The sequence below is a fragment of the Theropithecus gelada genome, chromosome 7b (assembly GCF_003255815.1).
Source record: "Theropithecus gelada isolate Dixy chromosome 7b, Tgel_1.0, whole genome shotgun sequence".
Taxonomy (NCBI): Eukaryota; Metazoa; Chordata; class Mammalia; order Primates; family Cercopithecidae; genus Theropithecus; species Theropithecus gelada.
In genome coordinates this window covers 97778840-97806299 of record NC_037675.1, presented here as the reverse complement: position 1 = coordinate 97806299, position 27460 = coordinate 97778840, and the positions used below count along the sequence as shown (strand labels likewise).

At 37.4% G+C, this 27460-nt stretch overlaps 1 protein-coding gene and 1 pseudogene across 1 annotated transcript in view; both read left to right on the top strand.

Moving 5' to 3' along the window:
• Positions 1–27460, top strand: part of ATG2B (autophagy related 2B) — an 83694-nt gene that overhangs the window by 40188 nt on the left and 16046 nt on the right. The window contains exons 16-34 of the mRNA XM_025392471.1: positions 190–292; positions 1462–1657; positions 1956–2098; positions 6389–6546; positions 6928–7100; positions 7866–8016; positions 9272–9471; positions 9631–9711; positions 11421–11527; positions 11694–11786; positions 12996–13066; positions 13537–13613; positions 13862–14032; positions 15538–15679; positions 18134–18336; positions 19241–19467; positions 20458–20566; positions 21804–21998; positions 22961–23062. Of these exons, the coding sequence (XP_025248256.1) occupies positions 190–292; positions 1462–1657; positions 1956–2098; positions 6389–6546; positions 6928–7100; positions 7866–8016; positions 9272–9471; positions 9631–9711; positions 11421–11527; positions 11694–11786; positions 12996–13066; positions 13537–13613; positions 13862–14032; positions 15538–15679; positions 18134–18336; positions 19241–19467; positions 20458–20566; positions 21804–21998; positions 22961–23062 (2702 nt within the window). The remainder of the gene's footprint in view (positions 1–189; positions 293–1461; positions 1658–1955; positions 2099–6388; positions 6547–6927; positions 7101–7865; positions 8017–9271; positions 9472–9630; positions 9712–11420; positions 11528–11693; positions 11787–12995; positions 13067–13536; positions 13614–13861; positions 14033–15537; positions 15680–18133; positions 18337–19240; positions 19468–20457; positions 20567–21803; positions 21999–22960; positions 23063–27460) is intronic.
• LOC112629626 lies at positions 401–497 on the top strand (annotated as a pseudogene).

The following is a 27460-nucleotide window of genomic DNA, read 5'->3' as shown; positions in this document are numbered from 1 at the left end:
GAACACAGAATCTTTAATTTATTGGCTCATTTTGTCTACCACATGTGCACATGAAACCAGAACGATTGCAAAATGCTGTAGTACTTAAGGTTGCATTATGTTCCTGATTGAGAGAATCTTTGCTCCTCCATCTCTTCTTTTAGTACTTGAGAAGAAGCGCATTTCAGTAAATCAGTCTTGTTTTCTTAGGATCATTCCAGGAAGAGAAAGGAGATCCATCTATTAAGTTTTTCCATGTGTCTAGTGGAGTAGATGGAGATACAACATCGTCAGATGACTTTGACTGGCCACGGTGAGTAAGCAAGCACATAGGTTTAATAGGATTTTCCTTTTAACAATAAAATATTCTTTTAAACCAACATTTTGGCTATTAAATATAAGCTAAACATGTCCATCCTTGACTCTTTTGTGGTTCATAAGTGTGATGATGGGGTGTTCACATGAATGTGTGAGATGTGTCACCTTCAAACCTTGTTGTGCCATTTTTCTGCCTGCCTTGCTTTACTCCTCTCCACTGTCTGTTAGGCTGATCAGATTCTTAGGATAGGTGTTGCTCATACACACCTGGTAATTAGCATGAGTTTAGAGCACAAGTTTCACAAGAATTGGATCTACTTCTGTTAAGTAATTCAGAAGCACGATTTACATTGGGATATGTATCAATTCAGACAAAAGCCCGTGATCATTTATGAACCAAATAGCACCACTACCTAGGGAATAAGAGTTATAGTTGCAGCACAGCTATTCTCTTTGAGGGTTCCATGCCTCCTTATAACAGTGGGTGGATATGGTCATCAAAGGAGAATGAAAAGTCTGTGCTAGAGATGTTCTGTAGAAGCTTAGGAAAGGAAAGGGATTACTCTGGAGTAAAAAGCTCTTTAGTTTTTGTAGTCACAGGCTGCGTTAACTCAGTCGTCTTTAGGTTTTGTGGCTACAAAACAGCACCAGCCGTTTATTATTGAAATTCCTAGAGGAAAAGGTAACTTTGTTGTTAGAGTTTTGAAACTGTTTCCTAATCAGTTTCTCCCTTTTCCCTTTGAACAACTGATATAATGTGAGATTGATATAACATGAGGTTTCTTAGGTAGACAAGTATTTTATTATAGCCCGACAAACTATATGTGAGAGGATTTGGGTTAATGATAACTAGAATCCTTAGGTAAAATTTGCTGACTTTTAATGAAATTTAAAAATAACCTTTTTGCCCCCGAAAGGTGAGACCTTCAGTTAGCCAAGTATAAAATGTTGATGTCTTTCTGTTACTTACTTGTTTCAGTTCCACACTTTCAAGTTTACAACATGTTCATAAGTGGGTTACCTTAGACATAATTAGACTTTGTAGAGAAGTTTAATTCTATCATTAAGATTTAACCAGTGGTGTTTGTATTAATTTGCACAAAAGTTAAAGTTTTGCTGTTTACACTTAGATCTTGGTCTTTTTAAAATTGTCTTTGATATCAGAATTGTACTGAAAATAAATCCACCAGCCATGCATTCCATTTTGGAGAGAATTGCAGCTGAAGAAGAAGAGGAGAATGATGGTCCCTACCAGGAGGAAGAGGAAGGAGCTGCTCATTCCTTGAAAGATGTTTGTGATCTAAGAAGACCAGCACCATCTCCTTTTTCTTCTCGTAGAGTAATGTTTGAAAATGAACAGGTAAGATAAAAGTGTGAGCAAGCTACAAAGGAATATTATTATTATTCTCTGTCATAGAGCAATGCTTTTAATTTTTTATTTAAAAAAATGCTCATTGTACTGTTTTTGCTAGGTCTTAAACTTCAAAATTAAATAATATCTGTTTTTTCTTGGTGTATATTTTCTCCAGTTAAATGTTTCATGCTTATTTATTTCTCACACACCAAGTCCTATGGATAGGCTAAGAAGATGCTACTACTATTTTAAACATAAAATGGTTATTTGATGCTTTTTTTTGCACTAAACTATTATGTTTTAGATGGTGATGCCAGGAGACCCTGTAGAAATGACAGAATTTCAGGATAAAGCAATCAGCAATTCTCACTATGTGCTGGAACTTACGTTACCAAATATTTATGTAACACTACCTAATAAGAGCTTTTATGAGAAGCTTTATAATAGGTGAGTTTATACCCATTTAGTTGAATCTTGGGAATCAGACTTTCTAATTGCCTCCCTGATTTTCCTCTTCCCCCTTTCCTTTCCTTGCCTGAATATTATTTGCCATCTCTGTGTACTTTGTGTGGTGTTGGTGGTGACTATTGCCGTTATGATGTTCTATTGTCATAGCAGAGTTTCCTAACTAGCGTGGTGCTGGGTGTGTGAGATATTTATTTCCTCAGCCCTGAGGTTGGCTGATTGCCCTCTGTCAGCTTACTGCAGGTTACCGATCCAATATGATTTTTTTTCTTCACATGCGGTGACATGAAGAGTTAGGAGATACTAATGCAGCTAGCCAGTGCTGGAGTAGAATCAGAACCCCAGTCATTGTACAAGAAGCATCTTTTCCTCAACAGTCAAAAAGATATCTTGTTGGAATTCAAAATTCTATGAACATGTACAAAATTTAAATTTATTATATTTAGATACCCCTCAATATTTATACCAGGCGGATATTTTGATATAAATGGAATTCTAGGTCATAGACTCTGAAGGCCTTGCGCAGTTTACCTAGCCTGCATAAGACTCAGCATTCTCGTCTGTAAAATGGAGATGATCCTGGCTCCCACCTATAAGGGTTGTTTGGAGGGTTAAATGATACAACACTTGGAAAGTTCTGAGAACAGTGTATGGCATATCATAAGCACTTAGTAGTTGTCTATTGTAATTTCTACCCACTGAAGGGATTTCTCTGTAGCATACCTGAAAGATTGTCATGTAGGTTTCTAGAAAAAGAAGTCCTTAGTGTTTGTCATCACTAGCTTCCTACATGTAGACAAGTTATTCTAGTTTCCATTAATCTTCAGAAACTTCAGACTGTTGTTTCTGCTGTAGGATTACTTGGTATCAGATATCACTCGGTATTTATTCCTTAAATGTTAGTAATAAACCCTGGGTTTTCTCACTGGGTGTCAATAACTTTTGCTCTTAGAATCAGAAAATTAAGTTCTAGGATTCTTCTAGGGTTCACATTACTTCAGTGATCTTGAAAATGAGATTCAGAGAACAGTCCACTAGGGTATAGGAAGAAAATGTTCGCACTTATGTTTAACTTAAATAATCTTTTAAAATTTGTATTTTTATATTTGTTTTATAGTATACATTATAAATAGCACCTAATTTATATTAAATTCACATTAGAGAGATTTCAAATTGTTTTTAAATGTTGGGGTTTGTTTATATATGATCTGCAGTTTGGAAATGACTGATCTCTAGGCTCCTCCTTTTATTTCATAGTTCAGGGCTGTCTGCAAAGAGCTGATGTATGTGCAATGCTGAGATTGAGGGAAATGAAATGACTCTTTCAGGGCCTCGCCCAGAGATCAAAAAGACTTGACCCATTTTTTTTTTTGGTCATTCTGCACTGACTGAGCAGATTGCTTTCGATTAAATCAGGGTATCAAGAACAGTAATACATACCTTAAACATTCATTTTATAAATATATATTTATTTACCACTTCATTTCTAAATACAGGACAAGGCCTTTTCTTTGAGTATGAGCCGCTGATTGGAATTCTCTGTTGTCTTTTTTTTTTTTTCCTTTTTTTAAATCCTGCATGTGGCATCTGACTACTTTGTCTTTTTTTTTTTTTTTTGCATAAAGTGTAGCCAGAAGGCATTGTCTACTGTTTTTAGTACCAGTTTCTTTAAAATGGAGTGAAAAAAATTTTTTCAGAGATACGTGAGAGGAGAATCTTTGTAGGTTTTTAAGACTTTTTTTTTTTTTAACCGTCTGCATTAACTAAAACAGCACAGTTTTTATTTAAGCTATACTTACATTAACAAATACAAGCAGATTTGACGCCAGACACAGTTAGTCTTTGACAAGTATATAAAATATATAACTCCACTGATAGGAAAGTTCTCAGCTCTGCTAGAGAGACGTCCAGCAGCAGCAGGCAGTTAGCATACTGAAGGCTTCCATTGTTGTGGCACTTTGGAGTAACTGGGTAGGTGACTGCTTAAGTCAGGGAGAGGGTATTAGAGCGTGTATTAGAGTATGTATCTATTCATCTGGGTAGTTGGTTTAATGGATTGCTTAAGAGAGTTTCTATTCTATTAAATACCTTCCACTAACCACTTTTTGGTCTCTCAGGCCCCTGGAATTGCGTAAATACTGAAGCGCTCCCTCACTCTCTGGGATCGTATAAATCTTGTATCTAACTTCCTCAGGGTTTGCATCCTTTGCCCGTTATTCGGCTTTGTATTTTCAAATTAATATGTTTAAACAATTTTCAAACATTCTCAGAGAAGATTTGCAGTACAGTACAAAGAACTCCCTGTGCCCCAACCATTTGAGAGTAAGTGGCTGACCTGAGTCCCTTCAATGTTTAGTACTTGAATGCGTATTTCCCACATACTTGGACATTCTACGTTAACTGGCAATTCAGCTCTCAGAAGCAGGAAGCTAAACTGGATACATACTACTATAAGATCCTCATACCCCATTCAAGTTATACTAAATATGTCAACACTGTCCTTTTATTTATTTATTTTTTCTGAGCAGGAGTTATAACCAACTTTGCCTTTATATATTTAAAATGTTGGTTTACTCCTTTAGTGCCTTGGTCAACAGGCTCTTTTTAGCAATATGGTTTTAGGTACAGGAGAATTTTTTCTGTGTCAAAAATTGTTTAAAATAGAATGTAAAAAAGAATTCTCATTGCTTTCATTAAATATGTATTGAGCATCTATTTTGTTTCAGCCTCATAGACACAGAGTCATGGTGATATGTCCTTACGTATCTTAAGCATTGTTTTGTTTCTTGATATTTCTTGATATTACAAGCACCATCCAATATTTGATATTATTAATGGTATCAGGACTGTGTTTAGACAAAAATATAAATAAAGAGAAAATAATAAGTGGGTGGATTATAATCTGAGAGTCGCAATCCTCAGTCCTGGTGTACACCCTCTAGTAGGACTTCAGAAGCTCAGGAATTGGCCTGGCAGTGGCTTCTCACAGAAGGGGGCAGGGCTACCTCACCACGTGGTGCCTTGACTGTTATTCACACCAGGCTTTACGATGAGTCTGGGTTTTGGCAGCACTTTCATGTGAGTCACGCACTGTCCTCACCAACTGTCTGTGCCTGTTACATGACAGCCACTGTGCTAGGTGCATGTAGAGATGATTGACACAAGTCCCTCTCTTGGGTGGCTTGCAGTCTGGAAAGGGGAAACGAGGAAATTCAGCAGGGTGCTGTAGGTGCTGTGATTTAAGTGGGTCTGTGTGAAGGATGTGCTGTGGGTCCAGATCTTACAATGGGCTTCCTAGAAGACACGGTGAAGTTTGAGTTTTCTTGAAAGCTTTGAGGATGGATGAGGGAAGGAGGCTAGGACAGGGAAGGATGAGGGAAGGAGGCTAGGACAGAGGGCCATCTGAGCAGTGACAGGTAGTTCCTTGTAAAAGTAGGATGTGGTGACAGCCTAGGTATGATATATGCCTTCCCATTGGTTGCCAGTGTTGATGGGGCTAGTCTCACTAGTCATAAGGGTTTTTCTCTCCTTATTTTGTGCTCCATATGCATTCTTCATCTCGTGAAGTCTTCCCAGTGAAGCTGTGCTTTCTGTTGTTGATGAGAGAAAAAGCAGGTATCTCTAGGGAAAGAACTGAATTGATCCCACAGGTAAATACTTGCCTTAAAAAAAGAACTGAATTGGGAGCTGGATGTAATCAACATAATCTGGACTCTCATCCCCATTTTTCCACTAATTAGCCATGTAACCTTGGGAAGGTCACATAACCTTTATGAGACAGTTTCTTCAAGTGTAAAGTGAGAATAATGATTCTGCCCTGGACGCCCCACAGGACTGAGGGGAGGGTCAATGAGATGATGCGGGATCAGTTCCAGTTTACAAAGCGCTCTCATATAGGTGAGCTGTCTTCCTTTTTTGTTCTTTGTGGGTTTTTATTTTTCATGAGCTTCTGTCTCTAAGGTATATTTTGAAGTATAATATGAATTTGTAATTTGATGTATATAACACAGGTAAAATTAGGCAAGTATCTAGTTAGGTATCTAATTGTGCAGATTCTTTTGTCACTGCCCTGCATTATAGCCATATAGGTTATTTTTTCATTGAAATAATGCAGTTGTTATTTTTGCTTTTCCAAATTCTTGTAGGATCTAATTTCCATTTTGCCATTTAAAAAGTTATTGTTCATGTTATCTTTTGAAAGGATTTTTTTTTTAGTTTGTCTTCTGTTGAACTAGGAGTTATGTACTTATTTTTCAACTTTTGTCTTTATAGGATCTTTAATGACTTGCTGCTGTGGGAACCAACAGCTCCTTCACCAGTGGAGACATTCGAGAATATTTCCTATGGCATTGGGCTTTCAGTAGCCAGTCAGCTCATTAATACTTTCAACAAAGATAGTTTTAGTCCATTTAAATCTGCAGTTCACTATGGTAATATATTTTTAATTTGTTTTGATTTAAAATGCCTAGTTTATTAGTTAACAAAGTACTAACCTTTCAATTGTGGATTTAAAAATCTTTATTTTTCATTGTAACTGTATTTTGTAATTTCTTTTAGTAATGTATAAGAATATTTCCTGTTTTCTATTTGTATATTGAGCATATCATTATCACTTAAATATGTTTTCTTTAGAATGATAGTGTGCACATTGAAGTTCAACGCTAAAGAGAAAAACAATATATTTCTATGTTCACACCATATTCTTTGTGAAACTAAGCAGATTATAAATATAAAATATTTTCGTGATCATTTTTAAGTTGTTGTTTTAATAAGCTATCAGAACTGTGTAATTGTATGTTTATTTCTCATAGATGAGGAGAGTGGATCTGAGGAGGAGACTTTGCAGTATTTTTCCACTGTTGATCCCAACTATCGTTCTCGCAGGAAAAAAAAATTAGATTCTCAGAACAAGAACTCTCAGAGTTTTCTCTCAGTTCTTCTGAATATTAATCATGGATTAATGGCAGTGTTCACAGATGTGAAGGTGAGGTTTACAAATCCAAAGTGGTTTTTCAAATGTATCTTATTTTAAATAAATCTACTAGGATACATATCCAGTGATTGAAGTATTTGATATTTTTTTATTTTTGAGACGGAGTCTCGCTCTGTCGCTCAGGCTGGAGTGCAGTGGCGCGATCTCCACTCACTGCAAGCTCTGCCTTCCGGGTTCACGCCATTCTCCTGCCTCAGCCTCCCCTGTAGCTGGGACTACAGGCGCCTGCCACCGCACCCAGCTGATTTTTGTATTTTTAGTAGAGACGGGGTTTCACCGTGTTAGCCAGGATGGTCTCGATCTCCTGACCTCGTGATCCGCCTGTCTCGGCCTCCCGAAGTGCTGGGATTACAGGCGTGAGCCAGCACGCCCGGCCAGTATTTGATATTTTGAGGTTGTTTCAGGGACTGATGAAGACCAGTGTTCTGGGGCAAACCATGATGACAGCAACTTTGGGGATTTAGCTTTCGTTGCAGATCAAACTTTGTGTGGCTCTCCCTTTGGAAAACAGGTGCTAATTCTGCTTCTGGGGTGACAACAAAGTACAGAGATTCATCTGATAGACGAGGTTCCACATAGCATTTAAGTTATCCAGTTTTGTTTTTTACCGTGATATTGAATGGTTCAAGGATTAGATTGCTTTGCTGCAATATGGGAGATTTTCCTAAGCTGAATCAACAAAGAGCATCTCAAGGGACATGCTTACTTTTCTGCATTTAAATAATAACTTATGTGTTTTTCTGATGTTTTTACTAGCAAGATAATGGAGATCTGTTGGAAAACAAGCATGGTGAATTCTGGTTAGAGTTCAATAGTGGTTCATTATTTTGCGTGACAAAATATGAAGGTTTTGATGACAAGCACTACGTTTGCCTTCATTCTAGCAGTTTCAGTCTATACCACAAAGGTAGGACAAACATGTGTCTTGGTTTCTTCTCTTTCGACATGTTTAAATTTCTTGTTTAACAAAGAAAATCTATTGAGAACAGAACTTTGGTATTAGAAATTATTTTCTCTGCAGGGTTCTGATTCTGCTGTCAAAGTGATATTTACAAATTAGAAGTCAACTTCAGGTTCTTTTTTTGCAATAGCTTTGTTGAGATATAATTCACACACCATACTCATTTAAAATATACCTTTCAATGGTTTTTAGTATTTCACAAGAGTTGTGCAACCATCACTGGAGTCAATTTTAAAACGTGTTTATTACCCCATGAAGAAATTTCATACACTTTAGTGATAACCTTTCACCTCTTCCACTCTCTCCTTCCTATAAACACACTAATCTATACTCTATTTCTATGGATTTGCATATTCAGAAGTTTCTTATAAATAGAATCATACAATATTTGGCCTTTTTGACTGGCTTCTTTCATTGGACACACTTTCAAGGTTCGTCCAAGTTGTATCCATACTTCATTCCTTTTTATTGCCAAATAATATTCCACTGTAAAGATAGATCAGATCTTATGTGTCCGTTCATCAGTCGATGAGATTTTATGTTCTTTATTCTCCCTTAAGGAATATTTCCTTTTGGTTCCAGATATAGAACTTACCATTTTTTGAGCAGTTACCTGAGTTTACCTTGTTTCATAGACATGAAATGTTTGTGATGGTTTTCTATTTAATTTTCCTAGCATTTCAGAATTTTTTTTTTTTTTTTTTTTTTTGAGACGGAGTCTCGCGCTGTGTCACCCAGGCTGGAGTGCAGTGGCGCGATCTCGGCTCACTGCAAGCTCCGCCTCCCAGGTTCACGCCATTCTCCTGCCTCAGCCTCCGAGTAGCTGGGACTACAGGCGCCTGCCACCACGCCCGGCTAGTTTTTTGTATTTTTAGTAGAGACGGGGTTTCACCATGTTAGCCAGGATGGTCTCGATCTCCTGACCTCGTGATCCACCCGCCTCGGCCTCCCAAAGTGCTGGGATTACAGGCTTGAGCCACCGCGCCCGGCCAATTTTTTGTTTCTTTAAGCTGTGCACTGTCAGTCATACTAACATTAGCAAAGAGTAGTGGATTATTAATGCCATGCTGGTTTTTGTCATCATGCCTCCTTAAGTTATATTCAGTGGAAGTATGTGGAGTTTTGTTTTGAGTCATGTAAGTTGATTAGCTAATTTCAAGTATCATTTTGTTACTGTTTTTACCTCAATGTGGATCTCTAGGCATAGTGGATGGAGTGATTCTCCCGACAGAAACACGACTGCCCAGCTCAACCCGCCCACACTGGTTGGAACCTACTATTTATTCCTCTGAAGAAGATGGCCTCAGTAGAACTTCTTCAGATGGAGTTGGAGGAGACAGTTTGAATATGCTGTCTGTTGCCGTTAAAATACTGTCTGATAAATCAGAGTGCAATACAAAGGTTTGTGTTTTGTACTTTTATGCCATTAAGTACTTGCTGTTGATTTGATTCTAGTTAAAAATAATTGCATAAAAGGCAACATATTTATTTTCTTGGAAAAACTTTTGAGTTACAGGATTACATGGTGGTAAATGTCATTCTTTGTATTGTTCTGCATAGGAATTTCTCATTGCCGTAGGACTGAAAGGAGCCACATTCCAGCATAGAATGCTTCCTTCTGGGCTTAGCTGGCATGAGCAGGTAAGAGAGCTATTATGTATGTATCAATGTATTTAAAAATTTGTATTGACATCTAATACACATACTGAAAAGTTTGTAAGTCATAAATGTTCAGCTCAGTGAATTATCATGAAGTGAATACTACTGTGTCACCACCTTTTAGGTTAAGAAATAGAACAGTATTGGCCGGGCACTGTGACTCATGCCTGTAATCCCAGCACTTTGGGAGGCTGAGGCAGGCGGATCACCTGAGGTCAATAGTTCGAGACCAGCTTGGTCAACCCTGTCTCTACTAAAAATACAAAAATTAGCTGGGCATGGCGGCACACACCTGTAATCCCAGCTACTGGGGAGGCTGAGGCAGGAGAATTGCTTGAACCCAGGAGGCAGAGGGTGTGTGCGGTGAGCTGAGATCCCACCGCTGCACTCCAATCTGGGTGAAAGAGTGAAACTCTGTCTCAAAAAAAAAATAAAAGCAAAGCAAAGCAAAACAAAACAGTATTATCACCTCAGAATGTAATTGATTTTTTACCTTAAAGTGTGGTCCTCAAAACCTCTCAATGACAGAGTTATCTTTTATGTCATTAAAGGAAGGGAAGGGACTCTGTATCCCAGGACTTGTAGAACACCTGGCATAGAGGAGCAGTGAATGGTGTGTTGAATTGCTTTTATAATCAGAAGTTCTTTAAGTGCAATATTTCCATATAATTCCCTAGGCCAATAATATGATGTTGCTTTAAAGCATTTTATCAGTACTTCTCTCATTAATTTCCAGTTGAACAACATTTTATGGTAATAAAATACAATTGGTTATTTTTCGGAGGAGACTTTGAGGAAGAAGTTAGCTTTTCCTTACGTGAGAATAAAAACTAGTGCACTGTGATTGCTTCTCATGTTTCTTGTAAAGGGGAACTTCTTAATTATGCTGAGAAAATAATACATTATTTAAAAACTTGAATGTTTTCAAAATGCTTTTCTCATGAAAGCATTTGGGAAACATGAGGATATCTGACTTTCTGTCTATCTTGTAGGAGTAGAGAAGTGGTTAGTGTGAATAATCAGCTGGAAGGGAGACATTTATCTGAACCTCCTTATTTGTTTGGATTAGAAATATGAGAGAATAGATGTTGGTGAGAGGGACTGGTTTTTAGACTGAGCTAGGTATAAATTAAGGAAAAAGAGCTTCCTTCAACAATGATTTATATGGAAAACCAATACCCCCCCCACACAGTGAGTTTTATAGGAAGCCAGATTAATAGTTTTAAGCAGTCTTCAGCAAAATTTATTTTTTCTAAGAATTGTTCCAAGCCAAAAATGAAATTATATTATGCATACATTGTTATTAATTTCATAAGTTATGATTTTTCTGAGATTTCTATAGCATTGGAGTTGTCCAATAGGCTTCTTCATTTCAAATTCTAATTTTGTAAATACTTTAAAACATTTATTATATATAAGGTGAATAACATGTTTTGATATACATTGTAAAATGATTATTATAGTCAAACAAATGAACACATCCATCAGTATCCATTACCTTCTTTTCTGATGCAAGTACTTTTTGAAACTAATTCCTTCAAAATGATGATTTTTTTCCTTTTACTGTTATGATTTTCCAATTAAGTGATTTTTTCCTATGAGATATTCTGGTTTACATTGGTATTAAGGATAGTATATGAAACCTTTTTTTTTCTTCTAAAGTAGGGCATTTTAATTTTTTGTGATTATAGATTTTATACTTCTTGAATATTGCTGATGAACCTGTTTTGGGATATAATCCCCCAACTTCCTTTACAACTTTTCATGTTCATCTTTGGAGCTGTGCACTTGATTATAGGTAAGTTCACAAATGGAACAAAATAAAGTTTTATTATTTAAAATACATACTAAATTTTTAAAAAAATACATAATTCAGTAGAGTTAAGATGCAAATTGTTGTTGTTTTTAAAAGAATTTCTGGAGCCGTATCAAATTGACATTCTTTTGTTTCTCTTTGGCATTAGACCCCTTTATTTGCCAATCCGATCTCTTCTTACCGTGGAAACATTCAGTGTTTCCAGTAGCGTTGCATTGGATAAATCTTCTTCTACTCTCAGGTACCTGTGTAGACTTCACTGTATACTAAACATAGCTGTTCAAAACATACCAACTGATATTTACCTAAACCATTTTATTAAAGTCTCAATTTTTTGTTAAAATAAACGTTCTCTTACTAATAGTGATAACCTTTTACCCAAGTTACCCAATTTTTCTCAGGTGACATGTTTCATCTACCCATTTATTATTGCATTTCATTTTTAGGGAATAAATTAATTCTGGAGATTCTTTTTTTTTTTTTTTTTGAGGCGGAGTCTCGCTCTGTCGCCCAGGCTGGAGTGCAGTGGCCAGATCTCGGCTCACTGCAAGCTCCGCCTCTCGGATTTATGCCATTCTCCTGCCTCAGCCTCCTGAGTAGCTGGGACTACAGGCACCCGCCACCTCGCCCGGCTAGTTTTTTGTATTTTTTAGTAGAGACGGGGTTTCACTGTGTTAGCCAGAATGGTCTCGATCTCCTGACCTCGTGATCCACCCGTCTCGGCCTCCCAAAGTGCTGGGATTACAGGCTTGAGCCACCGCGCCCGGCCCTGGAGATTCTTTAAAAGTTTGCATTTTAAAACATATGGTAAACTTCCCATAGTACCTGTTACACTTTATAATTTTTATTTAATTTTTTTATATTTTAGAGACAGGGTCTTGCTCTGTGTGGCGCAGGCTGGAATGCAGTGGCATGATCACAGCTTATTACAACTTTCAACTCCTGAGCTCAAGCAATCTTCTGCCCTCACCCTACTGAGTATCTAGGACTATAGACGTGTGCCACTATCCCTGGCTGATTTAAAAAAAAAATTTATTTTTGTAGAGAAGGGGTCTTGCTATGTTGCCCAGGCTAGTTGAGAACTCCTGATCCTCCTGCCTTGTCTTCCCAAACGGCTGGGATTACAGGTGTGAGCCGCTACATCTGGCCCACTCTATCTTTATACTATAGTTTAAACCTTGTGAATTTGGGCATCTCTTTAAAAACTGCCAAAAATTTAGAATTAATTTGAGTAGATGATTTAATCTAAATCTTTACACAATTTAAATATTCCTAGCATTCATAAACAGTTTTTAAAAAATGTTAGATGACAGTTACTAAGTTAGAAACTGCCTATAATTTCAACAGTGTTCATACAAGAAAGAATGATGCAGTTAAGCATATAGTGATTATGGGGTATGATACTCAAAGCTTAGTTTTTCAGATGTTGGTTTTATCTTTCTTGCCTCAGAATAATCTTGGATGAAGCTGCTTTACATCTATCTGACAAATGCAATACTGTCACTATAAATCTGAATAGAGGTAAGAGTTAAAAAAAACAAATGGAGTAGATGAATTCTGCCTCATTTTTGTGTGTGAATAATTTGAAAGCATTTTAACTCTGGGATAATGCTAGTGAACTAAGAATCTTATTAAAGATCCTTAGAGATTAAAGGGTCTTTAAGTATATAGTGATCGTGTGGTATATATTCACAGCTTAGTTTTGCAGATGTTGGTTTTCAGTTTGAAATTGTAATGTTCTTATAATGCTAGTTAAGTACATCGAATTACTATATATGCTACAAATTTTTGTTTAAGATAATTTTTGTTTCTAACAAAAAATGAAGTGAATTTTAGGACTTTTATGGGATGAAACTATATTTTCATCGCATTATAATTATTTGTAGTGCCTCTCTACAATGAATTTTAAAGGAATGCTCGTATTGGGTGTTGGTTGGATACACATTTTTGAAAGCTGTACTCTGAGATTTTCTTAATTTAAAAAATTTTAGATTATGTTCGTGTGATGGATGTGGGGCTTTTGGAGTTAACCATTACTGCAGTGAAGTCTGATTCTGATGGAGAGCAAGTAAGTTATTATAATAAATGAAAATTTTAAGTTCTATTTTTTAAGAGATTAAAAAATTGAGTTTTTTTCTGTGTACCTAATTTTGGTCAGAAATAGAGTAAATATATTAAAAATGGGTTTATTTAAATACTTTTTTAACGTAGCGAGACAGATTATCATATATCTTATTTCATGTAAATCTATGCAAAAAAAGAAACTTCTGTCTCGTTTGGAAAACATTTTCATTCCTTTTTCTGTGTCTCGTCCAGACTGAGCCCCGCTTTGAGTTACACTGTTCCAGCGATGTCGTCCATGTCAGAACATGCTCAGACTCTTGTGCTGCACTCATGAATCTCATTCAGTACATTGCAAGCTATGGTGACTTGCAGACACCTAACAAGGCAGACATGAAGTCTGGAGCCTTTCAAAGAAGGTCTAAGGTACAGTCAGCAATGTTATTCCTCCAGTCCCTGCCATGTCGTGACATGTTTACATTATTGAGGTCTTCATGACAGTCATAAGGTAGAAAAGAAACTTTGAAAGTCATTCATCTGTTCTTTACCTTCAGAATAATGGGGTCTGGAAGGGTGATTTCATGGGCCTTTTTGGAAAACCATTCTGCTGCTTTGATATTCTTTGTTTCCATTAATCTTCTTAACAAACATCATACTTTTTTTTTTTTCTAGACTTAAGTTATTTTCATCTGTCCTAAGGGAAGAAAGAAAACGTTTATCATGTAAAAGCTTGTTCTATGCAAGTTGTACGTAAAAATGCTCTGAAAAGATAGATGGCAGGTGTTAGTATTGTTACCAGAAGACTTAATTTATATCATCATATTTTCCCTATTTCTTATCTCTAAGACAATCCAGTTTTCAATGTACTTTCTCATATTACTTCCTTTTCCTTTCATGATGACCTGGTGAGATAGAAAGGCTAATGATTAATAAGACCCAGTGATTTTAGATGATTGCCCTAATGAACAGCAGAAACAGCAGCAAACCCAGATATTTTGGTGTCTAGTTCAATGCACTTTTCTGCCCCAAGTGTCACCTTTCTAACTTCTCTTATGTCCAAATTGAAGAATGTCCAGTTTGTTTAGCATTTTTTCTTTTCCAGTGTTGTTCTTTGTGGTCTCTCTTATGAACAGAATTCTCAGTCCCTTTACGTTCTAGAGCCTCTGTTATGCACTCTAGCAAATGCCTGACTGGCATTGTGTTTGTTTTCTTTTGTTCAGGATTATTTTACACTTTATTTGTGTTACATTTCTGTTTGTGACTCTTTGTTCCTGCTGTATTCTCATGATACGGTGATTTATGGCACCCCTCCTACTGTTTATTCCCTTTTAAAAAACATTCTTCTTATTTTAAATTATCCCTTTCAGCTTGGAACTTGCTGTTTTAGAGTCATACTCATATATAAAAAGCATGATCTGAGTTTAATGAATCTACAGTTCACTAACCAAAATGGTTAGGTATGGGTGCTGGAACTAAACTCTGAATCACTGTTTAGTAGATTTCCCCTGCTGTGTGTTTCCCCTACTGTGGTTAGGTGTCCAAGAAATGAGGCTTCAACCTACAGGGACTTTATGTCAAAGGGATGAAAGTCATTGCAACCATCAGAGTTGAGGAGATCAAACTTATTTAGTTATCCCCTTTCCCAGCTTTATTGCAGTTTGTTCACCTTCCCTGTTTTCGAGTGCATTGCCTCTTCAAGATCCCAGTTCACTGTGCTCACTTTGAGGTGATGACACATTTGTTGCTCTTTGCCAGTATCTGTTAGGGTGATAATACTAAAAACTTGAAATATAACAGCTGCTGAGCATAGAAAAGTGAGTAGTTTTCTATTTCTGATGTTTTTGTACAGTGTTTCTGGGATAAAATAAATGTAAGTAGTTTGCCTCTTAAGTGCATTTTCAGTTATTTTTAATTAGGTTTTTTGTCTATAGGTAGATTCCAGTGGTCGATCATCCTCCCGTGGTCCAGTACTTCCTGAAGCAGATCAACAAATATTACGAGATCTGATGAGTGATGCTATGGAGGAGATTGACATGCAGCAAGCCACCTCGTCAGTAAAACCACAGGCTAATGGTAAGACCAGGACTCTTCTCAGGGAGCACTGATGTTAATGTTGGGGCTTACATTATTTGTGTTCTCGTAAACTTAATAAGTCATTTATTAAAGACGCATATGAGTTTTTATAGATACCTGTTAATCATTCAGCTTGTGTCTGCTCAGTGTCTAGTAAATACGTAACTCTGGCCAGGATGGTGTCAGGGATACAGAGGGAGTAGAAGGCAGAGCTTATGTTTTCTGATAGCTTGTAGCCTAGTAAAACAAGTGGTCACAAGACTGGTGCCAATACTTAGACCGATTGATAAATGATGTAAGAAAACTCTTTCAAATGTGGTATATCCTCTGCTCCCCTCAGAAAGGATTGGGATAATTTTATTAGACTTTAGTAAAGTAAGATGGCTTGGCTTTTTATAAGTGGATGGGATTTAGGTAGGTAAAGAGGGAGGAGAAGGTGATCTTGGCAAGGTCACTAACATCAACAGAACACAGACAAAGGCATGCATGAGCCTCAGTTATTTAGCCATGACATTCGGGCTCTTACTGAAACAGAAGTTCCCTTCTTGTTGAAAAGAATTAGATAATAAAGTTGGATAAGCAAAGAGGGACCCAGGTGATTCAAGATCCTTGAAAGCCAAATGGAAGCAGGTAAACATTTTAAAGCCTCTATTTCAACAGTATTTTTTTCTAATTGAATGGTCATAGCTGTATCTATATATTGGGAAATCTTAATTAAAAAATTATTTCATGGTGTTTTAAAAGTCTAGTGTTAACTGTTGCTTTCTTGCTAATTTAGGATAAATTAGAACTAAGGAAGCAAACTGGGACTTCTGGTGTTCTATGTACTACAATATTTGTAATAAATATTAGCAGCTAGGCTGGGCACAGTGGCTCACGCCTGTAATCCTAGCACTTTGGGAGGCTAAGGCAGGTGGATCACTTGAACTCAGGAGTTTGAGACCAGCCTGGCCAACATGGTGAAACCCCATGTCTCCAATTAAAAAAAAAAATAGCTAGATGTGGGGTGTGTTGGCAGGCGCCTGTAGTTCCAGATACTTGGGAGGCTTAGGTGGGGTGGGAAGATCACCTGAGCCCAGGAGACGGAGGTTGCAGTGAGCCAAGATTGTGCCACTGCACTCCAGCCTGGGTAATAGAGCAAGATTCTGTCTCAAAAATAAATAAATAGATAAATAAATGTATATATGTATTTATATTATATTTGTGTGTGTGTATATATATATGTATATATATTAGCAGCTACCTTAATTACATGGGAAAGAATATTTAGTGTTTATTTACTGGGTGGCTTCAATATACAAGATTCTGTACTAGGCCCTGGGTACCTGTAAGGATGAGTAATTCTGAGGTACTGCTGTAGAAGAATTTGAAATCTAATCTGTGAATCTCTTAAAACCAAAATGTATCTTGATTCAGCTTAGTGTTCTCAGCCCCATCACAGTGTTTGGTTTTAATGAATGAATGGGGAAAGAATGAGTATGAGTGACTCTTAATATGTAATATAAACATATTAAAATATATGTTGACATACAGATTTTGGTGCACATGTCATCTTTCGCTATAGCTGCCTAAGATTAGGTGTCCAGTTTGGGTATCCCAGGCCCCAGGTAGTGGTCTTCTTTTCTTACTTGAATCGCTGTCTCCTCTGCCACCTAATGCTTGCTCAACAGCTATTCTTCTCTCCCCTCAGCAAGGCTCTGCTAAATGTAACCAGTTTCCCCTCCCATTGTAATATCGTTCAAGAAGTTTCTTCCAGAGCTCCACCCATAGGACAGAATTGTCAAAGGTGAAATCCTGGCTAAAGCAAAACTCCACTCAACACTAACTAGCAACTGCTGAAGTCCTGAGCTTCCTCAACGCCAACTAACTGAGAGGAAACTGTCTTTATGACATTGCCATTTCAAATTTATCATTAATCTTTTTATTAGGTTTTTTTGTTTTGTTTTGTTTTTTTTTGACAAGGTCTTGCTCTGTCACCCAGGCTGAACTGCAGTGGTGTGATGTCAGCTCACCGCAACCTCCGCCTCCCGGGTTCAAACGATTCTGCTACCTCAGCCTCCCAGGTACCTGGGACTGCAGGTGTGCGCCACCGTGCCCAGCTAAATTTTGTATTTTTAGTAGAGACGGGGTTTCATCATGTTGGCCAGGCTGATCTCTTAACTCCTGACCTCAGGCGATCCACCCACCTCGGCCTCCTAAAGTGCTGGGATTACAGGCGTGAGCCCCCATGCCTGGCCTATTAGTGGTTTTTGATGTATTTCTGACTCTTGTTGAGGTGTTTTGGTTCATGTTACTTAAGCTGTCTTTAAGCCTCAGATTCATAGACTTATTTTAAGAAATAAGTGAGATATTGCAGATAAAAGCACACAACATATATCTGACACATGGTTAAAATGCTTGTTGTTGTTCTTGATATTTCAAAGTGTGCCAAAATGTTGTAATCTTTTTATCTAGGTGTTTTGGATGAAAAATCTCAAATTCAGGAGCCATGTTGTTCAGACCTCTTCCTGTTTCCTGATGAGAGTGGGAATGTATCCCAGGAGCCCGCCCCCACCTATGCCTCATTCTCTCACCATTTCATCAGTGATGCAATGACAGGCGTACCTACTGAGAATGATGACTTTTGCATTCTTTTTGCACCAAAAGCAGCCATGCAGGTAATACATTAATAACATTATTGAAGTCTTGAATGGTGTTACAAATTGGATTGACCAAAGGGGTACCTGGAGAAAATTCTGTTGATTTTGTCAATTCTTTATAGTTCAGAATTACTTTGTTTTTTTAATATACTGTTGACAGTTTGTAAATGGTTACTGTACTTTACTATTTCTGTGGCACATCTAGAGACTCAGAGAAGAATGTTATTTGCAAAATTTCCAACATAGATTATTGAACTCCAGATTTTTTATGTAGTAAGATGACTCTTCAAAGATCGTGAAATTAAATGGCAGAAGGATCTGCTGCACAGAATTGCTAGTCCAAGAATTGGAAAAGATAAGATATGGTTTGTGTGAAGGCTGATGGTTGGGGTGTGTTTGTGTGTATGTATAGATATAAGGGTGTGTGTGTGTGTATTTGGAAAGTTTCCAGGAATTGTCCAGTTGGTGACTGTATTTGTCTACTAAATTCTGAGAACCTTCTGGTTAAATTTTTAAAAATCCAAACAATCAAACTCAGGATAAACCTGTTATTAAAAACATGGTAATATCATCTGTGTGTTGAAATTTGTTAACTTTTGGTTTGCAGTATTGACTTTAAACAACAAAAAAAATACCCACACACTAAATTTTTGCTTTTTTATTATCAAACAAGTAGTGAAAGCAGAATTGTAAACCATAAAAAATCCTTGTGGAGTGGTTTACGTAGAATAAAGAGAGTTTATTTTATGGTTAATGAAGCAGAATATCTTTGTGATGACTAATGTCAGTAACCAGCATGTTATTTTATATATTGGAATTATTAAAAAGAATGTAGAAGCAAGAATGCCCCTTGAGATGCGCAGCATAATCAGTTCTTTCTAATTAGAAAAGAGAGTATGTGTTACCTGTTTGTTTATTTTAGGAGAAGGAAGAGGAACCAATTATAAAAATCATGGTTGATGATGCAATTGTGATAAGAGACAATTATTTCAGTCTGCCTGTTAAGAAGACTGATACGAGCAAAGCCCCCTTACACTTTCCCATTCCTGTGGTTCGCTATGTGGTGAAGGAGGTCTCTCTTGTCTGGCATCTTTATGGAGGAAAGGATTTTGGAACAGTCCCTCCCACTTCTCCGGCTAAAAGTTATATGTAAGTTAATTACTATATAAGTTTATTTGGCAGGCCAATATATTCTTTTCATAGAAAAATAAATAGAATTTTCCATTTCCCCTTTAGAGAGAAAAAAATAGAATTTATCGTTTTAAGAATTATTAATAAAGTAGTATTAAAAACTGTAATTTAAATGTCACTCTTACAGTTTTCCAATTGTGAACTTATTTGTATTATTCGTATTTTTACTAAAATGTTGACTTTCGTCATTTTCATTCAGCAGAAATTTTCAGGTATCTACCATGTACTTACTTCACAAAAATAAGTAAGTCCTGTGAGTCATGTGAGTGACAGAGGGCAGTGAAGTGCAAGAAGTGTGTCAGGAGGCGGGGCCCGGGCAAACCCTGTCCCCAGCATCCAGCAGGGCACTGAGCAGAGAGTCAGTGGTCATTGAGCGCCTGTGAGACAAGTGCAGTGTGCCGGTCGCTGGGAGAGAATCAGGTGGACAGAATCTGTGTAGGGGACAGACTTCCTTGTTGAGGTGGGGTATGGCTTGGAGGCTGCATGGAGCAGTAACGTTTGACACAATGGTTCAGCAACTTTTTCTACTTAAAAGTGATTTTAAAACACATCGAACTTTACTATAATTATTTTGTGTATTAGTTGGGATTCCAAGGACTTGTGCTCTGACTATAAAGGGTTTCCAAAGTAACAAGAAGCTTATAAGGAGGTCTTATTTCTAAGTGTATCCTGTGATACGGATTCCAGCATCATGATTAGCTTTTCTGGTAGTTTTGAGTATTTAGCAAGCAGATGATTACTCTAATGACAATAATAAAATGTGTGTTTTCAATGTCTCCAGAGTAAAGAAGATACGGTTTTGGTTTCTAGTAATTTGTGGCAGTGTTCTGCTAGCTCTGTACTCTTACTTTGTCTTTCATCTTACCATTTTCCTTAATGTGATTCATTGACTTTCTTTGAATATTCCTTTAACAAAAGGGTTTTTTTTGTTGTTGTTGCTCATTTTAGTAGTCCGCACAGTTCGCCTTCTCACACACCCACAAGACATGGACGTAATACAGTATGTGGGGGAAAAGGAAGAAACCATGACTTTTTAATGGAAATACAGCTCAGCAAGGTAAGATGGCATTTGAAAGGAAAAATCCACTTAAGTAGGACATTGCGGGGGGTTCTTTTGTTATCCCCCACCATGTAGTCTTGAGCCTTAAGTCCCAACCCTTTGGATTGGAAAAGTGCAAGGATCTTGTATAAAACTCTTACCTCTTTTTCATTCTCAAATGTTCTAAGAAGACTGAGGTGTTTTTCTTTTATTTTTGTTTGCCTGGGCTACCTGTAGAGCAGTGGTTCTCAGAGTTGAGCAAGCTCAGAATCCCCTGGAGGGCTTATTAAAACACAGGTTTCTGTACTCCACCCCAGAGTTTCTGATTCAGGAAGTCTGAGGTAGGGTCAGACTGAGGAGATGCCGCCCTAGAGCATCTGTCTGGGAAAGCCTGTGTTTGGACAGTGCATCTGGCAGGTCCTTTGTGAATGACTAGAGACCAGTAGGGCCAGACCACTGATGGCATCACATGCATTTAATTCTACCAGCTTGTCTGAGATTGTACCAAGTGTCATATTTTAGGATAGTTAGCATAGCAATATTGTAGTGATGACAATTCCATGTATTTAATCATATCTGTGCCTCCTTTTGGAACTTGAACCCTGCCTCTGTTGATTCATTCTAAAGCAGTTTCATAGGTATGCAAGATAATAATTTTATGTCTTATTCCTACTGAGAATTTTCCTTGGAAATAAGGGATTTTACCAAGGTCAAATAAGAAATGTTAGTCAAGCTTCTCTGTGTATGGTAGGGTCCACATAGTCCCCCTTATCCACAGGCATACATGGTAATAGTCTCAGTGGATGCCTGAAACTGCAGATAGTACTGAACTTTATGTATACTGTGTTTTTTCCTATTTATACATACCTAAGGTAAAGTTTAATTTCTAAGTTAGGCACAGTAAGAGATTAACAATAATGAATCATAAAATAGAACAGTTATAACAGTATACTACAATAAAAGTTATGTAAAAGGTGTTTCTCTTGGTCTCAAAATACTGTAATATTTTTGGACCTCAGTTGACCATTGGTAACAGACTGTGTAAAGCAAAACCTTGGACAAGCAGGGAGCACTGTAGATTAATAAATGAGTGAACAAGTGAAGGAATGTCATGTTGTTGATTTTTTTGAAGGTGGAATCGTAAGCTGAGGTAGAATTCAAAGGAAAGATGAGTGATATTTTGCATTTTAAAGAGAAAATACAGTTTAATAAAATGTAAAGAATTGTTCCACGTTCGTTCTCCTTATCTGTTAAGGTGAAGTTTCAGCATGAAGTCTACCCCCCATGCAAACCTGACTGTGATTCCAGCCTCTCAGAACACCCAGTCTCCCGACAGGTGTTCATTGTTCAGGATCTTGAGATTCGAGATCGTTTGGCAACATCACAAATGAATAAATTTTTATACCTGTATTGTAGTAAAGAAATGCCTCGAAAAGCTCACTCCAACATGGTAAGAGTTAACCTCATTGTTTTGTTATGTTAGTTTTGGAAACGTGTTTTTATTACATCTAACTGCAGGAGAGTTAAAGTAGGGAAAATTACTAGATATCTTTTCTCATTTTAATGTGGAAAATCCCTTTTGAATGTATTGCTTAAAGTTTTATGTTTAAAAAATTATTTTGTATGTCACTTCTAGGGTCCATTAACTCTAATTGCTAATAAATTGATATCTGAGGGAAACTAGAAGTCCCTAGTGATCTATACAAAATATGTAGTATTGCTGAAGGTGTTCCAGATTTCTAACACTCTTTACATCTTGGTAAGGTAGAAATGATTCATTCAGGACTTTGGAGGTCCTTCATAGAATTTGCTTTTGGAATATGGGCCTATGGTTAGCTTCAGGGTTTCAGTAAACTCCTGTTACTAAGTACAATATTATCCATCTGCAATTTTTCCTCTAAAGAGAGTCTATATCTTTAAGCAGTTCCCCTCCCCGCCCCCCGCATCCCCGACAGTGTCTCACTCCGTAACCCAGGCTGGAGTGCAGATCATGGCTCAATGTAGCCTCAACCTCCTGGGCTCAAACTTCCTCCCATTCAACCTCCTGAGTAGCTGGGACTACAGGCATGCACCACCATGCCTGGCTAATTTTTTGTTTTTTGTGGAGATGGGGTTTTTGTATGTTTCACAGGCTGGTCTGGAACTCCTGAACTCAAGTAATCCTCCCACCTTGGCCTCCCAAAGTGTTGAGATTACCGGCATGAGCCATCGTGCCCAGCCTTTAATCAGATTATTGATAGGGGCATGTGACCCAAAAATGTTTGATTCAGTCTTTTAAGAAAAGAGGGTGAACAATTCCTCTTTTTCTCATACAGTATAGGAATAGGAATTTTTCTTTTTTTTCTCATTTTTAAAGAGAAGAAGGTCATCATATTATTGTGGAAAAATGCTATTCTCTTTCTTGCCTTGTAGTTGACAGTGAAAGCCTTACATGTGTGTCCAGAATCTGGCAGGTCCCCACAGGAGTGCTGCTTGAGAGTGTCGCTGATGCCGCTCCGCCTCAATATTGACCAGGTTTGTAGCATAAGCGCGATTCCTGCTGTTACAGTTAGATAGAGACTGCATGTTCAGAATAAGGGAATTGCAATGTTTATCATTATTGAACTTTTGTAGCGGTTACATACTTAAAGCAAACTTCTGATAAAGAATAGGGCAAGTTCATTAGATGTTTGGAATCTGAACTGTGGGTGAGTAAACATCATTAGATGTTATTCCCCAGTCTCCTACTCATGGTGTGACGTAGACCTTAATACCTGCTTCTTGTTCTCTAATCCTTAAGTACTGTACTCCCAGTTCAGATATGCATATATTTTCAGAGTGTATTAGAGGATTCCCTGATGAATTGAATTCTGCTCTGTCTTCATTGAAGCATCTGGAAGAGAATTCTTTCTGTGCTGGGCAAAATGAGAAATGAGTAAATTGGTATACATAAAGAAGTCAGAAACAACAGAGATTTAGACTTTCCCTAAAAAAAAATTGGGATTGGGCACAGTGAAATCCACTTTCCCATATTCTAGCAGGCATCCCAACAAATTCTGGACTTTGCTTTGACCCAGAGAGCTGTTTAAAACATAGCTGGTACCTCTTCCAGAAACTTTTTCCCAAGGTGTGTGAAAATAGGATGCTTAGCCAAGGTATAGTAATATCATAGCGAAGAAGCATGGGTTTGGAGTCAGACCTGGGTTCCAGTCTTAGTTCTGTAGCTTTTACTAAGTTGTATGGCTTTGGGTAAGTTACTTAACACCTCCAAGCCTTAGTTCCTTCATTGATAAAATGGGAGAAGTAGTAATACGTGTATCATAATGCTTTTAAAATGAAGTTTAAATAAGTGTGTGAAAAACATTAGCTGGGTGCCTGACACACTAGGTTAGGGATCAGTAATGTTAACTGTTGTTATTTAATAATAACATAGCATATGATAACTGCAGAATATAAATGGAGTTTTTAACTAATCTGCTTTGAAATAACAAAACCCTCTTGACAGAAATTGTGTTGATATGAGCTCAGGTTTCAAAGTAGAGTATTTATTTGTGGAGTGGATGTTATTAATTTGCTTAAATAGTACTGATTGAATAATGTTCATTAGTTGTTTAAATAAAACTTGAATAAAAGCACGTAACAAGTATTTCAAGAATGAGCTTAAAATAGTATTTATAAACAAAAAATAGGCACTGTCTTAGAGAAAATGTACTGTGAAGTACAGAAGCTTAGCATAGCTCTACATTAATGCTTATAGCCTCTGAGCTAGATTAGACTTGCCAGTCAGTACTTAAGGTTTATGTTTTATCATTATGAAAAGAAGATATTTTGATATCCATACTTTAACTAAATTTATCCATATATTGATTGGTCTAGTGGAAATACAATGAAATATTTGTGGGAAAATTGATCTGTGGAAATCGCCAGTGTGAACAAGACTTTGAGTAAGATACATCTTTCTGGCATGACTTTACCAAACTTAGGAAATCCAATTTTCTTTCTTTTTTTTTCCCCCGACAGTGTCTCACTCTGTCACCCAGGCTGGAGTGTAGATCATGGCTCACTGTAGCCTTGACCTCCTGGGCTCAAACTGTCCTCCCGCCTCTGACTCCTGAATAGCTGGGATTACAGATGCATACCACTATGTCCAGCTAATTTTCTATTTTTATTTTTTTGTAGAGACATGGTCCCATTGTGTTGCCCAGACTGGTCTTGAACTCCTGGGCTCAAGTAATCGTCCCACCTTGGCCTCCCAAAGTGCTGGGATTATAGGCATAAGCGACTGTGCCCGCCCTAATTTTCTTTAATAGACTTTTAATTTAATATTGAACATAATTTCTTATTTAGAACTATAAGGCATTATGATTTTAAAGTGGGGAGTTATTAATCTTAGAACCATCAGGGAAATAAATTTTATGACTATCCTGAGGAAGAATGAGAAATAATTCATTAAGACATAAAAGCTAGGAAAAAAGCCACACTACAAATATGTAAGTGTTAATGAGCTATATCACCTAACACAAAAATTCTTTTTAGTTTGCCTCTTTTAAGATTGCTATACCATATTTTGGGATAGTAAATGGTCATCTGAGTAGAAAACCAAATATTTTTGTTTATTTTTTCTTGTGAAAACAAATCAGTTGGTGAATGATAATGCTTTGAGTATTATTTTTCTAACCAAGCACATCCCCACTTACTCATCTTAATTGAATCATGTGAAGTATGAAAGCAACACATTATTCTTTCATGTTTTGGAAAAAGCTACATTGCTATTGAAGTTAAGTGCAACTGCTTCCAAAGCTCAGTGTTCCCATAGGGCAGGCAATAAGCATTGCAGACGGAATGAGTCCCATCTGGTGGATAAGTGGATGATGGAGGTCATACAACTAGTTTGAGATTCAAAATAGGAAGGGGGCCAGATTTCCTGACTCTGCTAGCCTGTTGTCCGTTTTAGTTTTGTACTGCCGGGAACTCTGCAGGGAAAGTGTATCAATTCATTCAAAACCATTTGGTGAATACCTACCTTGTCCTAGGTTTTATGCTAGGATGCTGGGGATACAAAGATGAATAAGACATCTCTCTCTTCAAGGATGTCTTTATAGAAGACTGACATAAAGAGATAGTTTTGATGTGCTGTGAGTGAGTACAAGTGATACAGATAGGCATGGGATGGTATGCCTGACCAGAAGACGGCTCTTAACCTAGACTGGGAGTTTGGAAGGGTGAGGGATGCTCAGGAAAGGCTTTCTGGAGGTGGTGACATTCAAGGTGAATCTTAAGGAGTGTAGTGGAGCTAGGCAGGTGAAGATTTTTGTAAAGGTACCAAGAGCCTTATTCTGATTGTGGACTGGGATTGGGAGACCATTCTAGTAAATAAGATAAGTAAGTGCTCAACCCAGGCTGTATAGGATGAACACAGAGCACCAGTTTGCACAATTGTGATTTTCATCATCATTGCTTCCTTGATTGTGACATTAAAAGGAATTCTTTTAACACTGTAAGTCATAGTGCAGTATTAATATCATGTATCATAGGATCTTCAAACTAGACATATTTTACAGTCAAAGTTTAGCATAAACAAGTTTTTAAAGTTTTAAAAAATTGATTGCATTGAGGTATAATTTACATATACTAAAATGCACAGCTTTTAAGTGTTCAGTGGAGGTTTCACAGATTTACACACTTGAGTAGCTACTACCCCAGTTGAGATATAGAACATTTTCCTTACCCTGAAGACTCCACTCATGTCCCTTCGTAGCTCATCTTCACCATCCCAAAGTGACTACTAACTGATCTTTTGGTCACCATAGATTAGTTGTCTCCTGTTCTGCAACTTCATGTAAATGGAATTGTACTTGACTTCCTGTACTTACCCTTAAGTCTTTGAGATCCATCCATGTTGTAGCATGTATCCACATTCATTTTTATTGCTGAGTAGGATTTCGCTGTGGATATACCACAGTTTATCTGTTTACCTGCTGGTTCACATTGAGGTTGCTGCATGGTTTTGGGTCTCAGGAATAAAGCTGTTAGGAAATTTATGTAGAAGTCTTTTTATGGGTATATGTTTTCATTTATCTTGGTTGAATAAATACACGTGTAAGAGTAGAATTTCTGGGTCATAAGATAGGTGTATGCTGAGCTATCTTAAGAAGCTGCCAAACAGCTCTTCACAGTGGCTGCTTCATGGCACATTCCCACCAGTAGCCACAAGAGCTGCGGCTGCTTCATAGCCTTGCCAAACTTGGTATTGTCGTTTTTAAAATTTGAGCTGGTATGCTTTGTGTACACTGTGGTTTTAAATGGAATCTCCCTGATAACAGGTGATGCTGAACATCTTTTTATGTGCGTATTAGCCATTTGTGTATTTTCTTTCATGTTTGTGAACTGTCTGTGTCTTGCTAGTTTTAAAATTGGGTTGTTTGGGTTGGGTGCGGGTTACTCATGCCTGTAATCTCACCACTTTGGGAGGCCAAGGCAGGAGGATTGCGTGAGCCTAGAAGTTCAAGATCAGCCTGGGCAACATAGTGAGATCTTGTTTCTACAAAAAATAGAAAAAAAATTAGCCAGGCATGGTGGTGCCTGCCTATATTCCCAGCTTCTCAGGAGGCTGAAGTGGGAGGATTGCTTGAACTCAGGAGGTGGAGGCTGCAGTGAGCCATGATCACACTACTGTACTCCAGTCTGGGTGACAGAGCGAGACCCCCATCTGTAAAATAAAATAAAATAAAATTGAGTTGTTGATCTTACTGATTTGTAAAGAGTTTAGCATATATACTAAAATCAAAAAATTTTGAGAACATTTTAAAAAGCTGGTGATTAGCATCTCTTTATCTGTTGTTTTGTGCATTTGTGGTGAAAAATGAGTAGAAACTATTGTCTCTTTGGTTCCCCCCCTTTTTTTTCTTAAAGAGCAGATTGATACTTGAAAAT